The sequence below is a fragment of the Ceratotherium simum genome, chromosome 11 (genome assembly GCF_057802395.1).
Source record: "Ceratotherium simum simum isolate JZ-2026a chromosome 11, ASM5780239v1, whole genome shotgun sequence".
NCBI lineage: Eukaryota > Metazoa > Chordata > Mammalia > Perissodactyla > Rhinocerotidae > Ceratotherium > Ceratotherium simum.
The window spans coordinates 56,604,692-56,628,869 of record NC_141910.1 but is presented as its reverse complement, the minus strand read 5'-3'; the positions used below and the strand labels follow the sequence as shown (position 1 = coordinate 56,628,869).

At 53.6% G+C, this 24,178-nt stretch overlaps 1 protein-coding gene across 1 annotated transcript in view; it reads left to right on the top strand.

Moving 5' to 3' along the window:
* KLHL29 (kelch like family member 29) overlaps positions 1 to 24,178 on the top strand; it is a 308,777-nt gene that overhangs the window by 223,674 nt on the left and 60,925 nt on the right. Inside the window, exons 4-5 of the mRNA XM_004418292.3 lie at positions 16,362 to 16,503; positions 19,357 to 19,869. Of these exons, the coding sequence (XP_004418349.1) occupies positions 16,362 to 16,503; positions 19,357 to 19,869 (655 nt within the window). The remainder of the gene's footprint in view (positions 1 to 16,361; positions 16,504 to 19,356; positions 19,870 to 24,178) is intronic.

Here is a 24,178-nt window from a genome sequence, read left to right as displayed (position 1 = left end):
TCCCACTGCAGGGATGGCCTTGGAGGAGGACTGGAGTGCTCCAAGCCCCAGTCCCCTGGCAGGGAAGAACTGGCATTTGCCTGTGAAGGGGACTGGTCTTAGAAGCCTCCGGGGCATGGCTCTCAGTTCTCGCCCAGCAGCAGCAGCAGCTGAGGCCCTGGCTCTATGACTGACAGCCCAGGCCCCACCTCAGGCCACCGAGGGAGGCTCCCCAGGGGAGAGAATGGAAAAGGCTGTCCAGGCTAAGACACGCTGCTATTTTGCAACTGCCCATTTTTCAGATTAGGCCCAGAGGGGACAAGGGTCTTGTCCAGGTTGCTCAGAGCCCAGGCCTCCTGACTCCCAGGCTGCTGCCCTCCTGGGGAAGCTTGGGAAAGGCCGCGTTGGGAGCATCTGGGAGGAGAGGAGCGTGCTGGGCCCTGATGCTAACGGGAAAGACTCTAGGCCGAGAAGTGGGCAGACTGAAAAGAATTTGAAAATGCTGAGCCCCGAGGAGAACAAGCGGGGGCATTAATATGTTTTAAAATAGAAGGAGCTGCCAAAATAGTGTGCAGCAGAAAGTCGGCCCTCTGCATTTGAGGAGTGCTTACCAGACAGGCTGCCTGATCCACATGTGTGAGTAACAGGCCCTGGGAGGGGATGAGGAGGGGTGAAGTATACCCTCCTCCCCTTCATCCTGGAGCTCCCACAGCCTGCTTCTGCCTGACATTCAAAGTGAGCCCAGAATGATGTCACTCAGTGGTGGTTATATGCTGCTTGCGGTATCCAGGGCCCTGGAATAGGGGCGGCCACCACACATCCCCAGAGGCTAGAGACTGGGCAGAGTTGGGTGGGTGGGGCGTGGGAACCAGGTGTAAGCACATGTTGGGGCAAAGGGGAAGATATGGGCATCAGTGCATGCCAGCTGGTGTCTCTTTGTCCCCTTGTATGCGAACATGTGGGAGGGTGCACGTGTGTCTTAGCTCAGGCTGCCATAACAAAATGCCATAACCTGGAGGCTCATAAACAACAGAGATGTATTTCTCGCAGTTCTGGAGGCTGGAAGGCTGAGATCAGGGTGCCAGCACAATCAGGTTCCACTGAGGACCCTCTGTGGGGTTGCAGGCTGCTGACGTCTTCTTGTGTCCCCACGTGGCGGAGATCAGAGGGAGGAAGCGAGCTCTCTAGTGTCTTCTGCTAAGGGTGCTGATCCCTTCCATGAGGGCCCCACCTTCATGACCTAATCACCCCAAAGGCCCCGCCTCCTAATGCCATCACATGGGGGCTAGGATTTCAACATAGGAATCCTGGGAGGACACAAACCTTCAGTCCAGAGCAGCATGTGAGGACATTTGTGATCACTGGTGTGCTGGGGAGAGCTTACACCACATGCGAGCTTGTGTGTGTAAAGGACGCTGAGAACAGGACACATGGGGAGGGAGCAAGTCCCATTTAAAAGGCAGGGTAACCAAACTGGTGGTCGCCACAGGGGATGGTGTGGGGGGATGGGCAAAATAGATGAAGGAGATTAAGAGGTACAAACTTTCGGTTATAAAATAAATAAGTCACAGGGATGTAATGTACAGCATAGAGAAGATAGTCAATAATATTGTAATAACTTTGTACAGTGACAGATGGTTACTAGACTTGTCATGGTGATCATTTTGTAACATATATAAATGTTGAATCACTATGTTGTACACCTGAAACTAACATAATATTGTATGTCAGCTATACTTCAATAAAAAAAGAAACTAGAAAAAAGATAAATAAATAAAAATTTAAAAATATAAGGCAGATCACAGTGGCTCCTGCAGTGAGCACCTTGGTGTGCCAGGAGTCAGCCAGGCACTTCTGTTACACACCCTTGCTTAGACCCCCCATCAGGCCTGAAAAGAAGGAGACTATAATTCCCATTAAGCAGATGGGGCAACAGAGGCTCAGAGACATTAAATGTTTGCCTGGGGCGCTCCGGTAATGAAGGAACAGGGACTTAAACCCCTCACTCTGGATGCCCTGATATTCTGACTCAAAAGGCATCAGGCTCCCTGTGCCCAGAATAGTACATCACCCCTCCTTTCACCTCTACGCCCCTCCTCCTGTCACTCAGGACTCAGCCCCCTCCTCCAGGCAGCTCTCCTGGACCCACACGGCTGGGGTAGGTGTCCCCCTCTGGCACAGCACTTGATCTCTCTGAATTGCACCTGTTTCCTTGCCTGTCTCTCCACCAGTCTGATCTGCTGGAGGGCAGAGCCCTTGTCCTACTCGAACCACCGTGGATGGACAAATGGCAGTGCCAGGAGATGGAGGACAGCAAACTCCAGGTCAGGACCCTGAACCCGGCCGTCTGCTCCCAGATGCTCGGGCACCCCACCCCAGCAAGGGTGCTCATCCTCTCAGTCCTAACTTCAGTGCGTGGCTTCCCCTGCCTGGAATGCCCCATCTATCAGGGCCCAGCTTAAACTTTTACCGATGCTGACTGAGTCGGCTATCGGCATGGGTAATAACAAGAGCGTCTACATAGAGCACCCGTGTGCGCTGGGCAGAGTTCTAAGTTCTTTCCACTTACTAATTCATAATCCTGCGGTATAGGTTCTAGACATCTCTATCTTAGGCGTGAGGAAAGGAGGGCACGGAGAGGTCCACTGGCTTGCCCCAGCTTGCCCCACTTGTAAGTGGCAGGACTTGCATTTGAACCCAGCAGCCCAGCTCTAACCACCACCCACAGTGAGAACCCTCGTCCTGCCTTCAGGAGCTCACAGACTGGTGGGTGAGACAGGCTGCTGCTGTCACCGTGAGCCCCGCGTGCAGAGGAAGAAGCCATCCCACCCGGCTCTCAGACCTCAGACAGAGCGTCAGAGGTAGTGAGGCAGCCTGGAATACGCTAGAACATCTATCCTTCCCTCCCTGGAGAACCGGCAGTTACCGGGTTCCACCAGGCCTGCCCTGTGGTGCTCAGAGGCCCTCACCACCCCTCCAGTGCTGGCCTGTCCCAGCACCCATGTTTACTCAGTGGTGGCCGGGGGACAATGCACTGTCTAGGGGCAATATGTTCGCCTGCCCCTTATAGAGGGAACGGCTCTGTTTTCTCCCTCCTGTAATTGTTACCATCTGTTTCCCTCCATCGTGTTTGTTGATGTTTTCTTGTTTTAAAACTGAAATGAGTCAGATTGGAAGCTGATTTAGGAAAAAGTGTCTGGGAGGGAAGCTCAAAGTGGCCACGGGGGACTCTGTGTTTCAGAGCCATTGGAGAAAAATAGATTCTGTGGGGCAGGTAGAGGGTGTTTGCCAGCATCTCCTGCCCTGTGGGGGCTGGCATCCCCCCGCAGCCCAAGAGGGCCGGGGCTGTGTGGGTGTGTGTGGGAGTGTGGAATGCATGTGTGTGGTCTGGGTGTGGAAGTAGGCGAGTGCCTGTGTGTGCATACTTGTGCACCTATGTGAACGTGTGTGTGCGTGCAAACATGGGTTTTCCGGAGGGCGGGGTTGTAGAGCACGGACCATGTGGGTGCTTGGAGTCTTGTGTTCAGAAGGAGACAGATGCAGGAGAGAGCTGCAGGCTGGCCATGACCAAGGTCTGGGTTTGGAGGTTCCCCCGCCTCTGCTCTTGACTTGCATATGTGACCTCGAGTGAGCTTATAAATTAACCTGCCTGAGCAATGTAAGTTGTGATGTCAGTGCTGAACCTGGATGAAGATGAGCGAGGAGATGGGCTTGTTTGGGGGATGTTTATAGATGTGATTTCAGGGAGAATAGCCCCCGGAGGTGATTCTCGTGAGGGCGAGATGCACATGGCTGTCTGGAATGTCCCTCCCTGGGGTACTTATGACTCAGAATATTGTATTACCCTGCCTCACTCGACCTCCACCCCAGAGCTAAGCCTAGGGTTTCTCTCTAAGGCCAGGAGGCTTCGGTGTCCTGCCAAGAGCATCAGGGTAGGAACTGGCTTCCTGAGCCAATAAAATGGAGGCCTCTCAGCTGCCATTCTATCGGGGATTTTAAGTCAGTTCCTATTCCCATCCACCAGCCACCCTAGACTCTTGGTTCCTAGTTGTTATTTAAGCCAAAGAAAGGTGCACTGTGACTTTGCCCCTGGCTGTCTGGGTCCACAAGCCCAACACAGCTCTAAGACCTTGACTTGCAGTTCAGACTAGCTACCACCAGACTAGCTGCCACATCTGCGGGAAGCCCAGCTCCCCAGATCCTGGTCTGTGCATCAGGATCCAGCCTGCTCTCCTCTCCTGTGTCCTTTCTTGATAATCCACAGCCCGAGAGGGATCCTCTGGCCCCAGCAACCCAGAGAAAGCTGCTGTTGAAGCAAGACTCTGCTTTGGGCATGGCACCCTTCTTGCATTCTTGGGTCCCCTAGTAGTAATCATCATAGCTGCCATGTGCTGCGCCCCTTGCTTTGTCCCAGCTGCTGTGCTTGGCCCTGGAAGTAGGGGACTTCCACTCCTCTCTGAAATCAGTCTTTGGAAGGAAGATTATCATGCCAGTTTTATAGATGAAAAAGCAGGGGCTCTGAAAAGTGAATTGACTTGTGCAAGGTCACAAGGCAAGTTAGAGGTAGAGCAAGCCTCAAACCCAGACCTTCCTTCTGTGGGGCCAGAGTTCTCATCATTATGGAGAGGGGAAGCACTTCAGGAGACCTGTGTGCTGTCAGCCGGACGACGCGATGTGTGGCCACCCAGGCTGGCTGGGTTTCCACCAGAAGCTCTTGGATCCTGCCTCTGCCCTTATCCCTTTGATTCTGAGACTCTCCTTCCTGGGAAGCCACCTGGTGTGTGCTCAGCCTAACTGCACGAGGCAGGGCGTGCAACTCACTCCACTTACTGGGTTGTGTAGGAGCAAGCAAAGGAAACTTCTCCTGTCTGCATATTTAAGCACTTTTATTAAGTGGAACAAGCTATTTCTGAACACAAGAGTAGCCAACAGCCTTAGAGGAAATTAAAATGAACCATGACAATGGAAAATTGCACAGGGGCACGGCGGATTCTCCGGAGGTAAATACAACAAGCCTTTCAACAGCATTCGGGAAAGACTAGAGATCATGGAGATTATGTTGTGAGAAAAAAAAGCAAACCATCAGAAAATTAGAGCTGGTGGGAGGACCAAACGTATGCTGGTCAGGCCTGTGGGTGTCACTCCATTAAACACTCCCAGGGTCTGGTGGACAAGGTAGAGCAGAGAAACAACAGGCAGATAGAATCCCACTCAATTCAGCAAGCGTTCTCTGAACACCCACTGTGCGCATGCTCTGTGGGTGCAATGGACTGAACGGTGTCCCCCTAAATTCATATATTGAATCCCTAGCCCCTTCATGATGGTATTTGGAGATGGAGTCTTTGGGAGATAATTAGGTTTGAAAGAGGTCATGAGGGTGGCAGCCCCATGATGGGACCAGTGTCCTTATAAAAGAAGAAGAGACTAGAGCTTTCTCTCTCTCTGCCATGTGAGGAGGACACAGCAAGAAGGCGGCCATCTGCAAGCCAGGAAGAGTTCTCACCAGAACCCAACCATGCTGGCACCCTGATCTTAGACTTCCAGCCCCCAGAACTGTGAGAAATAAATGTCTATTGTTACGTCACCCAGTCTATGGTATTTTGTTATGACAGCCCGAGCTGACTAATACAGTGGAGAATGGAGATGGACACCCAGACCTTGGCCTCAAAGAACTCTCGGGCCTTGAAAGTTATAAACTGGCACATCTAAGGGTTCAGTAGGCATTAGCTGTTGTAATTATGAGTATGATTCTTCCATTAGCCTGTGCGCTCCCCTAGGCCACAGACTCTTCATCGTTGTGTCTCCAGAACACGTTAGCTTCTTAATAAGTGTGGGGTGAATGAATCAATGAACAAATGATACACCTGAAGATGGAGCTGTGGTAGCCAGTGGTGCTACAAGGAGGTGAAGGGAAGGAAGCGTCGCCCAGGCTGTCTGGGCCCCTGTCTGGGACCCCCTCTCACCGACCCAGGGATCCACGGCAAGCAGCCACAGGTGGAACGCCCCACAGACTGTCCCTCGGCTGTCTCCATGGTGAGCCAGGTCCAGCTGCCCAGGAGTGGGTACAGTGGCTGCCCCATCCTGTTGCAGAGCAGGGCCAGAGGCTTACACTGCTCTGGTCACCCACAACCCTGCTCCTCCTCTGATGTCACTCCTGAGCTCTGGAAATCTGTCTGTCTATGCCAAGAGGGCTGCTTCTCTACCTCTCCCGCCCCCTCCACCACCTCTTAAGGAAGGATTTTACCACTTTCCCTCTTGCACCTGGACCTCCAGTGAGTTTAGATAGAATCTGTCTGCCCAGCAAGCTTTCCAAAGCCTGAAGAGACAGGCTAGTACTGAATGATGCCACTTCCTTTAAAAAAAAAAAAATCACTTAAACCACCTCAATTCTGAACTAATGGAGCCGAGCTGGACTGTGGCCAGAGGGCACGCCTCTCCCTCAGGACCCTGCCTGGCTGCGCGGTGCTCTCATGACAGAGAGCCTGAGCTGGCAGAAAGCAGAGAGAGGCCAGGGGACTGGGAAGATGTAAGCTGAGTCCCTCGTTGCATGCTTCTAGAATATTCCACCACAGAGCTGGTCAGTCCCGCCGAGCTCCCAGCCCCACGCTGCGTCAGAATCTAGGCTCCGGTCCTGAGATAACATACTCAGGGCTGACTTGCTTCAGTGAGTCTTGAAGTCCTGGCAGTAAAACTATTTTAGCTCCTTCAGCTGTGCCGCCCTGTCTGAGGGGCCACCTCGCAGCGACATTTGTGCTGCATTGTTTGTTTCTTTGTCCTGCCTGACCTCGGGGTGACCCTGCCACAATCCTCTCTCTTGTTAGGCCTCTAATGAGGTCGCCGAAGATGTCTGTGTCAGGACCGTCTTGCCAGGCGTGAGAGTCGAGCTCTCAGTCGACTTCAGCCTGGGAGAGTCAGCTGTGCGAGTCACAAGGCCAAGGGCTTGCTTCAGAACTTAGAACTTCCTTCTCGCCGGCGGCCTTTGTCTGTAGTGAAAAACAAGGAATGCTGTCAAGGCCCACGACTCAAGGTGGACCTTGGGGGTTTCAATAGCAGTGTAAGTGTTTGTTGAAGAAGGGACCCCAGGAGGAGTCGCAGTCAGCCAGTACTCATTCTTGGGGTTCTTTCTGGCTCCGGGTGGGGCCTGCACACAAGGAGGGTGAGGATTAGTTAATCTCAGAATGCCCTCTGGGGAGGGCCTTGGGGGCAGATGGGCCAGGCCAGCCCCTGGCCAAGCCGTTCTAAAGAGCCTACTGCTTCCTCTGGTGGGGAGCCACCTCCAGAAAGGCCTCCTGGTTCAAAACTAATATTAGGCACTCAGAGTCTAGGCCTCTGAGGGCCAGGCTGGATCAGCACACAGTTCAGTAACACACCCACACGTGTCCCCACACCCACTCTTAGCTCAGCTACCCTGCACAGAGGACTTTTCCTCACCAGATTCACTGAGGATTTCAAATCTGAAAATAACAAAGGCTCCCGGAAATGGCTGTTGTCTGATGTGTGTCTGTGAGTCCGGAGCTGACCCTGGGAGGACGGACGTGTCACTCGGGGGAGGTCGAGGGGTGGTCCCAGAGTCACTGCCTGCAGGGCTGGCATTTGGGAAATGTCCCATCAAAGACCAGAGCAAGGCTGCCCTCGCCTTGCCCACCTTCCCGCCCACTTTGGCGACAAGAATGGAGATGGCTCCCCGTGCTCCGGAGGGAGCGGCGTTGTCACCAGTGTGGAGGTGAGTGGGAACAGGCGGGGCGGCTGGGCCTCTGAGCAGGCCAGGCAGGTTACAAGGAACAGGGCTGCCGGGGGAGCCGTGAGGCCCGATTGAAGGGAGACCATGAAAGGCCCATCCCAGCGCTGTGAGCAGGTGCCCCTCGCTCTCCTCCTCGTCCCCGTCTGTCCGTCTGGGCCACTCGCTCCCTCACATCACAGGCGTCTGCTGAGGGCCAGGCCTACCCTGCACCTTTCAGCAGAATGAAAGGGAAACTGATATCAGAGGGGAGCTGAAGCCCAGGAAAGGGCCTCTTTCTTTTCAAAGACTTTCGTTTGTGTTGGGCTTTTTTTTCTAGGTGATCTTATTTCAAAGCTCCTTTGAAAATGCTGTGGGTTTTGTAATGGATGAAAAGTTACTTGGAAATGGGACTAAGAAGTTTTCAGTTGAAAGTTGTTAGAGGCAAGTTGAAAGCTTTGAGTTGTAAGGTTCTGCCAGATTTATCATTTCCTTTGTCCATAAGGCCCATCCATTGGGAGGGGGTCTGGAGGAAGGGGCTGGGGGCCTGGACAGGGCACATGAGAGAGCATGGTGCAGAAAACCAGCCCCAGCTCTACATTTGCAAGGGGGACCATCTGAGCTGAACTTTCAGCAAAAATGTCTCCAAGGTATAGACTTTGATGTTGGAAAAGGGAAAAGCAAATCTCTTTCCAGAATACTATAGGAGGCTGGGTTCTATCAAAGACAATGGCTACTGCACAGATGTTTCATATCAGAAAAATAATTATGAAGGAAGATAGGGCCCAAATGGACCCGAGAGAGGGAGAGGCAGGGCCTGGCCTGAGCCCTAGGGCACATCCACATCTGAGACTGACAGGAGAAGAAGCCAGTGAACAGCTCAGAGAAGAGGCCCAGGAAGAGGGTTAAGTAGAAAACCAGGAGAAGCAATGTTACAGGAATGGAAGGGAAGGGAGTTTCAGGAAGGAGGAAGGAGGAAGCCAGTGTTAGGGGTCAGAGAACAAGGATGGGGAAACGCTACTGGCTTTGGCATCAGAGATGACTGTTCCTTTAAAGGGGATGGTTTCACTGAAGCAGGAGCAGAGGATCAGGGGCCCCGAATCCCATGGAGGGGATGACCACAAAGGAAGAGAGAGGGCAGATGGATGCTGGAATGGCAGGTGAAGTGGTCACAAACAATTTTTCGGTCCCTGTGTTGGAAAGCCAAGAGGAAGGGGGTGATGAAGAGAGAGGGAGAGAGGAGGTGGGGACGGGAAGGGTGGACCCTGGAGTGCACTGCCAGCTTTGGAGAGGGGTGGAGGTGTCAGTCTGTGCCGCCCTGGTCTGAGACTGAAGAACTGGCCCCATTGGAGAGGCCAAGACCGCACTGGCAGGGGTTAGGGGAACGCATCAGCGGTGGCTTAGGGTCTAGGGGGTCCAAAGGAGTGGGAGAGATGATGGAAGCCCAGTGGATCTGCCTCCCCAGCCCCAGCGTGCTGTCACGGTCAGAGCAGGAGGCCCAGTCGGAATGGACATAGTAGGGGAAGGGGAGGCCATGGCTGGTACTCCTGTGGGCTCCAGAGGAGGGGCTCTAAGTGTTACCCCAACAGGATAGTGTGGGCGCAGCCTGTTTATGGGGCTGTCAGCGACAGCAGGGGTGGGCCAGAGAGAGGTGGCCTGGGAACATTCTGGCCATCAGAAAGCACTTCTGAGGGTCTTAGGATAGAACAGACCAGGGTTGGAGTCCCAACGTGGTACACTGTAGGTATTACTGAATTTCTCCGGGCCTCCTTACTCTCATCTGTAAAATGAAGGTGAGAACCCAGAACTCCTCATGGAAGGAAATCACATCATGCCCATGTCTGGCATGTAGGAGGTGCTCAATGATGTGAGCCATTAGGATGGCGGCAGGCCAGGCAGCGCCATCTCATCTGTGCCTGCCATCCATCTATGGCTGGGGCTTGTTGAGTCCTTATGGTGATCCCATGAGAGAGAGGGCACAGGAAGTGGTTGGTAGTTTCAACTTAAAGTACTTGCAGGTGACACTCAGGGCCAGGCACAAAGCCTGGGGTCGCAGGGCCAGTTTAGAGGCCGGCCACTGGCCTCTGCAGTTCCGTCTCCCACCCCAGCACATGGCTGCCATCGCCAACTGCCCCCTGGGTTCACTCCCTCCTTACTCAGCTCCCTCGCCCCCCACCCCATCACATCCTCTGCCCTCACCCAGGCTCCCGGCAGGAACACTTGCCCTCCAGAGACATCATCATATTCTGTAATATGATTGGAATCTGAATATATATTTAAAATGACAAGATTGAAATTAAAATTTAAATAAAGAATTACTTTTCTGTAAGTTGCTCTGAAAGCAGTAATTTAGCAGCAAATTGATAGAGAAAGGTAAGCACTGGTCCTTTAAACCATCGTGCAGTTTCCAGCATGAGAGCCAGAAGTGTCTCAATTTAACACATCATTGGTTAGTATTATTAGAAATTTCATCGGGCTCCGGAGCGCATTATGGCGGGGCTCCGAAGGGGAGGCTGAGGGCGCCGGCCTGGGTCCAGGGGGCCAGAGAGGGCAGCCTCATTAATGAGGGCAGGAGAGCCTCCAGAAAGCCTCCCCCAGCCCCAAGTGGGGATTTAACTGCAATTATTTTCTTCTCTGTAGTTCAGTAGCAATCATGAAATGAGAACTGAGAGACCCATAAATGTCATTTGCTCTTCCCAGAGGCTACGGATTTATAGCTTTGATGTCTGTCAACACGTCCTTCTGACCCCTTGAAACCTAGGCTGCGAACAGGAGTCCATGAAGACAGTATCACCAAGCAACCGGCTCCCATGAGCCACATCAGCAAGACTTGAAAATCTGTCCCCATCGGGACCTGCCCAGCAGCTCCTGCCCCAGGTTCCCCACGTTCAGGCACAGGGGCCTGCAAACTTGAATGTCAAGGCCATCACTGCTCCCCAGAGTGAGGTCCATGCATCACCTGGTAGGCTTGTTAAAGAGCCGCATTTTGGGATCCTTCACCCCAGACCTACGGAATCAGAAGCTCTGAGGGTAGGGTCCAGAAATCTACATTCTTTCCTAAATTAGGTGGGAATTATGGGGAGTCATGAGACAAAGCGAGGCTGCAGATAAAGCTCAGAGTGCAGTCAGCCCCAGGTTACCCCTCCTGGTGTCCCCCCTGTGGCTTCTCAGTTTTCACCCAGGGCCACTTGCCACGGCCCCCAGCCGGGGTGCGCTTGCACTAACTCGAGTTGTAGCGGTTATGTAGTTACCGTCCCCACTCTATTTATGCTGCCCCCAATCTGCTGTGGAACACAAAGGGATGCACATAGAACTGTTGCATTTATATGTCAAGAGCAACACACAAACGACTTTTTGATCTTTTGCTATTTTGCAATATACACAGTAGAATGTGTATCCTTTCTTTTTTTTTTTAGTGGCTTTAAACAACATTTTATAATATCTCACAAATGTGTGCATAAAAATTCTGAGAGGGCCTGGCGGAAGCATCTGCTGCTTCCACAGTGTTGACGAGAGTCACTCGGCGGTATTCATCTGAGAGCTGGTCTGGTCTGGAGGCTCTGAGAGACCAAGGCAGAGCCTGCGAGTCCTCTTAAAAGGCTAGGCCCAGAGCTGGTGTAGTGTCACAACACCGTGGGGCTGTTCCCAGCCTGTGTCATCCTCCCAGATCCCTGGGGTGGGCATATCCCATCCTGCTGGGCACAAATTCCTCAAGGGTGGGAACCAAGCCTTGACCATCACTATGCCTCGGTGTCCAGCAGTGCTTCTGGCCCAGAGTGAGCACAGAAGCTCTGTCTTGCCAATTAAACCAAAGTGAGGGCTGGGGGACACTGAGTGGGGGCTCACTGCTGTGAGGGATGGGGCTGGCTATACTCAGTGCTGCTCCGCAGAAGGCCATCCCTGCCAGCCCTGTCAGCACCACACAAGTGACAAGAGTGTCAAGGCTTGCAAGTTCTGGTCTGTTGAGGCAAGTTCATCAGCAGGAGGGGACGTGGGTGCTAGCATTGTCACTCCCCCCAGAGGAGGCCCACATGAACCCTGGAAGTGGACTCTGGAGCCGGGCTCCGTAAAATGTATCCAGGCTAGAAACGCACTTGTTGTCGGGTCCTTTGGTGGCTACCTTGGTCCAAATCTGTCTGCCTTATTGAAGGCTGCCTCGCTTTTGTGGCCCAGCGCCAGCCCTGTCCCTTCTTGAAACTCTCCCTGACTTCCAGGCTCCACTGATTCACTCTCTTCTGACCACCTTGGGCAAATAGGGAAAGAGGCTGAGTTCTGGTTTCTCCAGGCAATCCCCAGCCCCACAGAGGCAGCAGTCAACCTCGGCATTCACATTTTCCACCACACTCAGGCACGTGGGCAGGGGTGCGGGGGCACAACTGATAAGTTCTCATGATCAATCAGTAGATTGGGGTGTTAGGCCTTTGAGCAGCCTCTGGCAGCATCTGGGGCAATGGTGTTGGGGGTCCCAGCCCACGAGGACCCCACAGTCTGGAAACCTCATCTCCCCAATGAGGGGAATTCACTGCATCACGTTTCCCAAATGCACCAAGCTGTTTCACATCTCCGTTCCGTTACTCACATTATGCATTCTCTGAAATGCACTCCACGCATTCATGCACTCGTTGAACCAACAGTGATGAATGCGCCTACTGCTGGCCATCACTGTAGCGCAGAGACCCTGCCCTCATTCATTCATTCCCTGGGCACCGAGACCAGGCCAGCACCAGCTGGGCCCGGCACCGTGCCGGGTCCCTGCCCTCATGGAGCTCGCCCGCCAGTAGCCTCTGGGTAGACAGATTATCAAAAAGCAGCCCCTCTGGGCTGTCGCAGCCTCATGGGTGCACAGCCTGGTGAGCAAATGGTGCTCTGTGGGAGGAACTGCGCCTCCGCCTCCCCCGTGGTGTCTGCCCCCTCACCCCCTGTGCCAGGCATCTTTGCACGTGCACCACCTGCAGCCACACACACCTTCCCCTGAGTGGAGCGGGGCCCGGCCCCAGCTCTGCGGGCGACGTGTAACTGGTTCTCCCCAAGCTGGGAGAGCACAGCCCAGGGCCCCGGGAGGCTTGTTGCAGGGTGGAGGTTCCCAGCCCCGACCAGCAGGCGTGTCGGCCCATGCCGCAGCCTCACAGAGAGCTTCATCCATAAAGGATTGGGGTCTTTAGTGTTCTTCAGTCGCTGAAAGAAGCAGGAGGCTGTCAGCACCGTAAAAATGTGACCTTTGAAAATTTACAAGAGCTCGGGGTTTAAATGCTGCTGCGTTAATGATGCATCCCATTAGCATCTCATTAAAAGGAAGCCGAGAGAGGCCTGCTCAGGCCAGATGATGGGCAGATAGGGCCACTCCACGGCGCCGGACAGGAGGAGGGCCCTCCTCATCTGCTTCTGTCTGCTGAGTGCCATCATGTCACAGGAGCAGAAGCATAGCCAGGAACGCTGGGGAAAGGCCAAATGTCTGCTTGGCTTCACTGACTTCCCAGACCGTGGCAGTGGAAGGGGGCCCTGCCTTGCTAGCCAGACCTGGGCTGTTCTCCTGCTTGGTAACTGGGGTGGGGGGGGCTGGCATTCAGGCTGGAGGAGGCCTGGAGAGCCTTTGGTGGAGTCGTGGACCTTTGGGGACCTTTCTCCTTTGGGAGAAAGGCTTAGGAGGAGCTGGGTTCAGAGCCGAGCCTGGGAGCCACCCATGGTCCCCAGAGGCCTCCAGAACCCGAGCACGGCGTGTTTACTTTGGGCCTGGAGCCCTCTGCAGGAGGATGGGCCCTGGCCAGGCTGAGCTGACTCACCGCACGAGCTGCTCCGTTCTCACCCTCCTGGGCGCCGGGGCGCCTCGGCAAAGTGCACAACCCGTGTCCATGTTTTTTCTGGAGGGAGTGGAGGAAGGAATGTTCGTTATTTTAATAAAAGAAATAAAAATTCCTGAACTGCAAGTTGCTCGTAGCTTCAGAAGTTGCTGGTGCCGACGAGAATAAGAGTGGCCTTATTTACCATTCCTAAAGAAAATAAAAGACTCTTTTCCTTCTCACAGTCGAATCGCTTTCTTGTGCATAAGAACTCGCTTGTAATACTCATGAAAGACACAGCAGACTGGAGACCTGTTGTAGCCACACCCAATCGCCCCCTGGGCTCGCCCCTGCACCCCCTGCATCCCCGGCTTCTGTCTGGAGTCTAAGCCGGTTCACAGTTTGCGTAGCTGAGTGCTCCGCTCCGCCGGGGGCAGCCGCTCGAGGTCAGGCAGAGTCTCGTCCCCGCGTCCCCAGTGCCTTGGGCAGGGTCCCGCACTGAGCAGGGGCACTGTGCCTGTGTACTGAACGAACAAACCAACTAACCAACAAATGCGCAAGCGGGTGAGCTGGCAGGAGTGTTTTGGAACCAAGGACCCGAGCAATTAATGTATGTTGGAAAAGTGTGCAGTTTTACAAGTTCAGAGACTCCCCAATTTTAGAGTAAAAACTGGAACTCCTGAGGTTTTAGAGTTCAGAATCTGGTTACCCACTCTGGAGGAGGAGAGCCCAGCCCCTCCACCGGTGGCAATGGCTACTGTAGGGCCAGGGCCCCCGAGTTTCCCGTGCCCTTCCCTGCTCTGTCAGGGTAGCAGGCTGGGGCGCGGGTGCTGATTCCGCAGGGGAGAAATGGCGACGGGAGGGGGACCCTGAAAACCAAACCTGGGACTCTTGGCAGCAGAGAGGGGCTGCAGCGCCCCCTGATGGCAGGAGGGGGTTCTGCTTGTCAGTGAAGGAGGTGCTGGTGAGGCTCAGGTCTGAGCATTCAAACTTCACCCACAAACAGAACCTGAATGAGCCATGGCACAGGCTCCTTCCCCCTCGGGTGCCTCGGATTACAGAGGAAGCGACCTCTGCGCCTCTGAGCTAGCACCCCGGAGAACCTGGGGTTACAGAGGGGGCTGCAGACGGGGCACACGGGAAAGCTGTCTAGTTAGAGCACGCTGTAGAAGCCTCGCTACTGTTCCATAAGTTCCCTACAACTATTGGTGAGTGTGGCTAAATCCCAAATCCCGCTCGCCCACCCTAAGCTACATCTGTCCCACAGACAGAAATGGGGCAGGGGCCTCTGATAAGGAAGCTTGTCCGTTGAATTGTTCTTTCCTCAGGAGATTCACTCTTTTCCTTTGTTTCCTGCTCTGTTCACAGAAGCGGAGCAACTGAAATGCAGGCCAGAGATAAAGTGCGGCCTAATGCAATTAGCTCAGCGCAGCCTGCGGCCTAATGGGATGCGGCTCCCGCTCCTCCCAGCCGGCCCGAATGCAGGCGCTGCGTGTCATCTGCATTATGCATCAAAGCCCCAATAAGTGCTGTCCATCCTCCTCCTCCCCGGCCGGTACCCCCCAGGTCGGCCTGGTGTGGAACCCGAAGAGCCCTGCTGGTCAGAGAGGCCCAGTAGGGGGCGCTGCCCCCCACCAGCTGGGTCACTGGGTCCTCTTCCGTCAGAAGTCACAAGGACCGTAGCCCTCACCTGAGAGAGGCCTGCAGATGCCCCTTGAGGCTCCTTTGGCCTCTGTGACTGTCCCTGGTGGCCAACCATCTCGGCAGCCCACCCACCTCACCCTTCACCCCAAACCTGGTTGGGCTCTAGGTGCAGTCCTGGGAGCTGTGGAATCTTCCTGAAACCACCTCTGCTGAGACCCACACCCCTCACATCCCAGTTATCCCAATCCTGGGCTCTCCAACATGCTTTTTGGATTTTTTTTTTTTTTTTGCTTATTATAAATATGGTAACGGCCATGGTGGAAAATTTGGAAAATACAGAAAAGTGTAGACAAAAGAATAAAAGTTATCCATAATCCCCTTACCGAAGAATAACATCCCTGCTAACATTTTGGTTTTTTCCCTCCTGTACATAGTGTTTTACATGGCAAGATTATATTTTTGGCATGTTATGTCCTGCTTTTCTCATTTAATGTTGTAGTATAATCTCATTAAGAATTCTTAGTAAACATGATTTTTAATGACTATATAATATTCCGTCATAAGGCTGTAGCTCAGGGAGACCAGTGCTGTGTTAATGTCTGTTTTCACCCTGAGGTTCATTTTCTCATTAATCTAAATATCTAAATTAGAGAGTGAGATCCTCGAGAAGAGACCCTACCTCCTACCGAGGGTCCTGGTGAAAGTGCTCCTTCTGAGCTGTCCTCCCACAGGCCTCAGTCCCCACCCTCCCCACGCCCCCGCCGTGCAGTGGGACGTTTGGGGCCTCAGAGGCTGGTGTGGGGGCAGGATGGGGCCTGATGGTGGAACTCTGGAGAGCCGTCCTTTCACATGTCAAAGGGCTAGGCACATGGTGGCATTGAGCCTGTGCAGTTGGTCCTCAGCTCGTGCCCGTGGATGTTCTTGTGGTTTATTAATGATCCAAGGACTGGGGGGACTTCACTTCTCACAGCACAGAACACTGTTTCTTCTGTGATAGCTCGGGTGGAGTGAGCGGCTGCAGCAGGTGGCTGGGGAGGCACTGGGTCAGGTGTTCCTGGGGGTGAGAGCTTAGCCGAGGCCACAGCTGCTACTAATGCCCTGTGATTCCGCCATGGGACTGGCTGCAAGGCCCGGTCTCTGCTCCATGGCTCAGGCAGCAGGAGTACCGCTTGGGCGATGGGCCCTAGGACAACAACCCTTGCCAGGGATCGTGCCATTCACCTTCCTGCTCTGCTTCTCTCCAGGCCCCTGGCATCTCCAAAGCGGACAATCAGTCCCAGGGACTCACGACCAGCATCCGGTGGGGGCAGACACCCGTCAATCAGTCCACACCCTGGGACACTGATGAGCCGCCCTCCAAACAGATGAGGGAGAGCGACAATCCAGGTGTGTACATCGTTGGCAGACAGAGACACCTTTGCCCAGAGCTGGGAGGGATTGAGAGGCCTCCTGGGTGCCCCAGCTCCTCAGCAGGTCCTGACCCACGGGCCTGCAGCAGCCCGGACCTCAAGCTGCATGGGGTGGGGGGCACTGTGTGTAATTCCCTGGGTGGTAGCCGCATCTCTACCCCTTTCTCTGCTACTCACGAAAGCGTTTGGGAGGGCAAGGGAATGAGTGACATTATGGGAGTGACTTTGAATCTGCTTTGTGTTATTTTGAATAGTCATTCCCAAACCTCAGGATTCTGATTCATAAATTTCTCAAGTCACACCTTCTGGTGAGGTTTTGCCTTGCCAACGGTTACATGAGAACTGGGATGCTCTGCCCCCGACCTGAACTAGGGGTTCACCACCTCCTACAGCACCCCAGGCCTTCTGTGGACAGCTCTGAGCATAACAAAAGCTTTCCCTGTGATCTCCCATGGGTCCCAGACCTCCTCTTAGGATACACAGGACACGTCTGCTTGGCCCTCCACACCACAGCCCTACAGGAATCTGCAGCCCCTGCTCATTCCCCGACAAGTATCCTGCAGGATAAGCACCCCAAGTCCTTCAGCCACGCCCCAGAGCCCACAGCTGCCGTCCCTTTACCTTCCGGGGACGTGCTCCTCTCTCTGCATCCCTCAGTGCCCAGTACCCAACACAAAGGACCCACATGTGGTCTGACCAGTACCTCCTTCATTCAGCCCCTCTACTCTGACCATTGCAGCCCTGGATCGCATTTGCTCTGCCTGCAGCCACAGCACATGCTGCCTCAACAGTAAGACCCCAAGACTGTCATGGTGACTACTCCAACCCCTGTCCATCATCTGGCCTCAGCAGATGGGAGTGGGGACCCAAGGGCAAGACCTTGTCAATATCTTCCCGTACGACTCTCAGGATCTCTTAGAGTCCTGCTTTTATTGCTGACCTGTACCCAACTCTCCCAATACTATGCACCTGCAGACTTGGTGATGATATCTCCCACATCATCATCTGAATCATTGATAGAAATGGTGAGCAGGGCTTGGTGCACATCACTAGAGATCTCCCTTTAGGTCTCCAGCACCCTCTGGGCCATTTGCCAGCTCATAAATCAATTGCCTCCATGGAATAGCATCTCTGTACCTTCACCACAGAGTTGCCTGAGATCTTGCCAGCTGTGCTCTGAAGTTCTGATGCATTTTTCCAGGCTCCCTGGCTAATCCTGGAGAGCTGAGTTTAGGATGACTTGCCTTGTTCTTAAGACACCAGGCTGGATCCCAGTGATATCACCTCCTTTCCTTCAAGCTTGGAGACAATCCCCCTTAGCAGCCCATTCTAGAACCTTGCTGGCACTGCTTCCATTGGTCGGTTTCTAGTTTTCTCCAACTTCTCTTGTTATCAAAATCAGAACTGTTTGCTGCATATTTGTCATGCTCCTTATTCTGAGTGTCACCTCGATGCCTGCAGCAACCTATGAAGTTGGTGTTGTAATTGTCCTGTTGCAGATGAAGAAACTGACTCATGGAAGGCTTGTGCCTAAGGTCACACAGCTACTGAGGGGCAGAGCCAGGACTAACGTGCTGTCTGTCTGACTCGAGCCTGGCTCTCCACCACCATACCGAGCAGCTCTCCCTTTGGGTGACTCCTCAGTGACAGCACCACCGGTGGTTTGATGGCCACCCCGCCCTCTTGGCTCCTGCTCTGCCTCACAATCTTATTCATCTGAGGGACCTCCCAGGCCCCCTTCTAGCCTCTGGGGATGGGGGTCCTGAGTGGCACCCCGGCCCGCACACTCCTTCCTCAGTCTCCCCACCCTCAGTCTGTACTGCCACTCCAGAGGCATCAAGAAAACCAAGGTGGCATTTGGGTGACAGAGACCTAGACTCAGACTCATTCAGTCAGCGGCAACCCAGACTGGCCTTCCCTGTCACAGAATCTTCTGGCTTCATTCACAATCCTGCTTAGGTCACCTCAATGTCAGCTCAGCTCAAGGGACCGTGGGCCCTGCTTGGGCACAGCTGGCCTTGCATCTTGTATTGGATATCAGGAGGTGTGTCTGGACCCCCTTCTTCAGCCAAAATTTCCTTAAGGGCCAAAATGGACTTCTCTTGTTTCCCCCAGGGCTGGCCATGCAGAGGTTGCTTAGCACAAAACCTGGCCCCCAGCAAGGCCGTGGAGAGCAGCCCCTGCCAGCCTTCCCCCACAGCCCCCACCTCCTGCACCACAGGGCCCTTGCACAGCTCCATGCTCTGGTGCTCTCGCCTTACCCAACAAATACCTACTATCCAGTTTTCTCCCTGCCTCCTTCAGACAGTGATTCTCCAGAAAGGAAAGAAAAACACCAACATTTATGGAAGATTTAACACATGCCAGACACTGCTAGTTTTTTTTTCCCCCCCCCAAATACATTTTCCTCATTCTGTTCTTCCCAGGAGACCTATGAGGTAGGTGTTGCTAGTGCCACTTAACAGGTGGGAAGAATGAGGCTCAGAGAAAAGCAACTTGCCCAGGGCTGTTAGCTAGTAAGTGGCAGAGTCCAGATTTGAACCCAGATCTCTTTGAAGGTCTCTGCTTTTTTCTCTCTGCTTTGCTGCCTCTCGAGCTCTCCCAGGCAGATGGTGCTTCCTCCTCTGAGCCCCCATAGCCATCTGTTCATATACCCCACAAACACTTATCCTGTGCTACCATCATCACTGATTCTTAATCTGAGGGCTCCTGGACGCACGTGTCTCGTCCAGCTCTGTGACCCCAGCACCTAGTCCAGGGCCTTGGGCAGTCGGTGTTTGTTGAGTCCATGTGTATTCGGTAGATGACATCTCTTCCATCTCCCTTGCAGGCACAGGGCCATGGGTGACCACGGTGGCCGCCGGGAGCCAGCCCGCCCTGATCGCACACTCCTATGGAGTGGCCCAGCCTCCCACCTTCAGCCCGGCTGTGAACGTCCAGGCCCCGGTCATTGGGGTGACCCCCTCACTGCCCCCCCATGTGGGGCCCCAGCTCCCGCTGATGCCAGCCCACTACTCGCTCCCACAGCCGCCCTCTCAGCCACTGAGCAGCGTGGTGGTCAACATGCCTGCCCAGGCCCTGTATGCCAGCCCGCAGCCCCTGGCCGTGTCCACCCTGCCTGGCGTGGGGCAGGTGGCCCGCCCAGGACCCACCGCTGTGGGCAACGGCCACATGGCAGGGCCCCTGCTGCCTCCACCACCACCAGCCCAGCCGTCTGCCACCCTCCCCAGTGGTGCCCCTGCCATCAATGGGCCCCCCACGACCGACTCGGCCCACGGGCTGCAGATGCTACGGACCATTGGTGTGGGGAAGTATGAGTTCACCGACCCCGGGCACCCCAAAGGTAAGTCCTGCTGCCCACATGCTCCCTGCGTGCCCGCCTCTGTGCCTCCTCGCGTGGTCACTACGACACAGCGCAGACAGGAGTGTGGTTCCCGGTGGCCTGTGCTCTCCAGCACCTCCTTCCCTGGCCTCACTCAACCCAGAGGCTGCAGTGGGGCCTCCCTCTGCCCAAGACAGCCCGGCCTCAGACAGAGGAGGCAGAGGGGATGGTGGAGGAAGGAAGGACAAGGAAGGTGGGGAAATGTGAGTGAGCAAGAAGAGGAGGGGAGGGGAGAGCCTGCAAAGTCCAGATCCTTCCGCCTCCAGCCCAAGCCCTGGGCCGTTCTCACCTCTGACCCCAAGGCCAGGCCAAGTGCAGAATGAGCAGGAATCATCTGCTCCTCTTAGGGCTCCATGGAACAGTGCGTTCAGGGTTCTTCTCCATATTCCACCCATGAGGACAGTGAGAACATGACTGTCCGCGTCCCTCCCTGGAAAAGCACCCTCCACCATGCCATCGGATGAGACCAGCTTCCAGGCCTTTAGGTTAGGCCCAGGTGACGCTCCCAGACCATCCTGAGCCAGTTGAATTTTTTGTTTCAAGGACCCAACAGTGGCTCTGTGAGGCTCCAGGAAAGGACACCTCCAGCCTTGGGCTTCAGTTAGCCCCTTCCCCCAGCCCCAGGGCAGTTTTCAAGGCAGATCCTTGAGAAAAGAGCCTGGAGGATGAGCCCCCAGCCTGAGGGGTAGGGCAAAGGGCATCAGCAAATAGGCCTCACTCCTGACGTCCATCTGGGGGATCTGTCCAGCAGGATGCAGGATCAGGCAGGAAGAAAGGGGGCTTCCCACAGGAGGCTGGGGAGATTTGTCTGTCCCTTAGAGCTCCAGACAGCCAGGCCCCTGCTCCTGCTGAGGGGAGAGGGAGGCAGCCAGGCTGCCCCAGGTGCAGGCAGGAGGGTACACAGTGGGTGGTCTGCCCTGCTGGGGCATCCAGGCCTCCTTTAAAAGGAAACAATAAATGGTCCTAGGAAGTGTGGACGTCTGGACATGACTTCTCAGCCTCCCTGCTTACAGCCCCTTGAGATGGCATCTCGGGGGGCCCTGCCTCTTAGCACAGCAATGACTCCAACCAGCCATTCTTTCCCACCTGCTCTCATGAATCTCTATCTTTGTCCTTTCAAGCAATTTTCATGCCTTGTCAAGCATCCCAACAACAAAGCCGTGTCTAGATCTCCCTTGGGTTTAATTCTCAATCTGATTCTGCCCCGACTGCCTTTGTTTGGGAAATCAGCACTAGTTTTAAATGACAAAATTATAGAAAATTACATCTAAATTCTAGTAAACTCTTGCTTTATTTAAGATCCTTTTTTTAAAAAATTGACTAAATTGATTTTTTGTTTGAATTATTTTGGTTAAGCTCCATCTCCCATTAAAAAAAACTTACTCCCAGTTTGTATGCCACCAACTCTGACACCCTGGTCCCAGGGTGTCCCAGCTGCTCCCAAGGCTGTGGCAAAGCCTGAGGCACTAGATGGGCTTCCTGCTCCCCACCGTGGGGGGACATAACCCTCAACCCCGGGGGCCTCCCAGGGCTGGTGGAAGGTCTTGCTGACTTGCCAAGTTTCAGGCATGCCTCTAGGAAAAGGAGTTGTTCTGTCCAAAAGGTGACTGACCCAGATGGGACTGGAGTCCCTGGTTTGGGGCTTAGCATGGACCTGGGATCCCCCTCCCCAAAGCTGCCAGCCGCAGGCATATCTGATCACCGCCAGGCATCTGAGCCCAGAAGATCAGGAAGATACAGGTGGTAGAGACAGGCCCCTGCTGGGCCCCTGTGTGCACTGGGCCTGCAGGCCTTTGCAGAGCTGTTCCTGTAACATCTGTGTGGGGCCACATGACGTGAACTATCCTCTATGGTGGGCCCAAGCCCAAGGAGAAGAGGGGAGAAGAGAGAGGGCCCCTAGTGGGGTTTGTTCTTCCAGCCGCTGTAGGATAGATTCGGTGCTCGGGGAGGGCCAGAGATGAGGTGGCCCTAGAACGTGTCCACACCCCGCCTTCTGGTGAGCCAGCAAGATGCCTCTAGCCCCAGCCAGTGACAACCGTCTGTCACACTGATTTCCATAGGTTGCCAGCAAGCTGGCTGTTTCTCCAGAAGTTACATTTAACTTGGTTGCCTATTTACAGCCCTCATCAGCTGGTTTATCCCCTTATATTCCCGTGAAGGAAGACAATGAAGCACGCACATACAAAGGCCCCACTCAAGCCTGGGTGTTTTTTTTTTTTTTAAGTAATTTCTCCTTTCATTTCCAATCTTAAAAGCCTTTATTGCTAAAGCTATAATTTGTCTGTCAGATCTAATGTCAAACAACTGCATATTTTTTTAAATAAGCAACCTGAATTTTGAAATCAAATCTTTGAAACTTGCCATGTGAGAATCGTATTCCTGACAAGACCACGTGGGTTTGGATTTGGGTCACTTTTAATTTTGCCCCTAGGGATTTTACATCTCCGAAGCCCAATTGATTTCACACTCATAAATGACAGACAGCTGGCTCCGAGCGGGAACCAGGAGGCACTGTGTGATGGCATCAACACAAGTCAGAACTCCACTTAAAAAAAAAAAAAGAACTTTCTTTTTCTCCTGTTCTCTGTTTGAAAGCTTGCCCAGCATTATAATAAGATCCACCACAGAACACCCTGAGATCTAGCTCATTAAAGTCCCTCGATTTTTCCTACTATTGTTTGACGTGACAACCTGGCCTCTCCCGGGGTTGCGTAATTATGGAGAGATCCCCTCCATGAAGAACAGGTCTTGCCAGCCAGAGGGATGGGCCACTGGTATTTTTAGACTTCATTAGTGCCCTGATTTAAAATTTCACATTCTGTTTCTTGTAATTATCTTCCAATCGACTGAGCTGAAATTTCAGTTGGGGCTGTGTTAGTCTGCCTTCCCAAAAAGGGTGTTTGGGACTTTAATTTGAAACTTAACCAATTGAAAAATAAAGGTAGTGTGGAAATGCCTTTTGATTTGCAATAGGTCAAGCGATTGTCCCTCCGCTGTGACTAGAGAAGCCAGCTTGCATGCACTTCACTTTAATGAGTGTCATTTAAATGCATTGAGCACATGTAGATTTTCTTAAGAAACTTACAAGATAAATCTTTCTCAAACAACAATTTGGGGGTGGGAACATCTGTAGGATTTCTTTTTTTTTTTTTAAGATTATATATTGAAAGCTAATTAAAGTAGATTTCATGTGTGCAACGTGAAAAGGGAGGAAAAAAGAATTGGTTCCATTTGAATCCTGTTATAAAATACCTGAGCTGTTTGTCTTGTGGTTGGATTGGGACCCCGAGCTAATCCGTGGGCAGAGGTGGTGGCCACCCTCAGGTCTGTGAGACCTCCATGTCTAATGTCACTCATCAGTACCATGTGAGCTCAGCCATGTGTGTCACAGCAGAAGTACAGGCTATTGATGTCGCTCTTTCTAGCCCCTACCCTCTTCCACAAAGGATTTTTGGTGGCTAAGAGGGTGGCTGGAGACTTTTTAAAGCCCAAGACCTAGTGGTGAGCTGCAGAAAGACTGTTGTATTTTCACCTGCATGTCCAGGGAGAGAGGAGCCAGGCTGCACCCGCTCCTGCTTTCTTCTGGACCAATAAGCAAAGTCCAGGTTGACTTGAAGTGAGGAGGCTTGTCTCTTCCGACTTTAGATTTTGTAGGCCTAGGGCCATGAGGATCCCCAGGGCTAGGGAGCCATGCAGTGGGGTGTGCGCAGCCCCTTCCTGTGGTTCCACATCTGCTCCCTTCCCATCCTTGCCCCTGGACCTCCACCCAGAGGAGCTCTGTCTGTCCTCATGCTGCCTTCTGCTGGACAGCAGCTGCCCCAGTGTCCGCGAGTGGCAAAGACAGGAGCTGCTAAAGAGACTTTGAGGCATAGTGAACAGCTGTGTGACTGGGCAAGTCTCCTAACCTCTCTGAGCCTCCCTTTCCTCGTCTTTAAAATGGGGTGACAGCACCACCCTCGTCAGACATAGAGGAGGATTGAATGAGATCGTGGACATGAACGTACATAGCACTGTGCCCACTTAACACCAAAAACAGTTGTTCCTGTCGACAGTAGCCCAGGTCTGGAGAGTTCGGCAGAAAGAGAAGCTAGTGAAGGCGTGGAAAGGCAGGGCCCCACCTCAGGGCAGAGGAGATGCCAGGAGCCCACACTTGTTCACAGGGCTGGCAGCTTAACGGGACTGCCATGTCCCCGTCCCTAAAAGGGAGGGGGATGCGTCACCTCCCTGGCAGGGAGATCAGGACTGCTCTCTGCAACCATGGAGCCCAGCA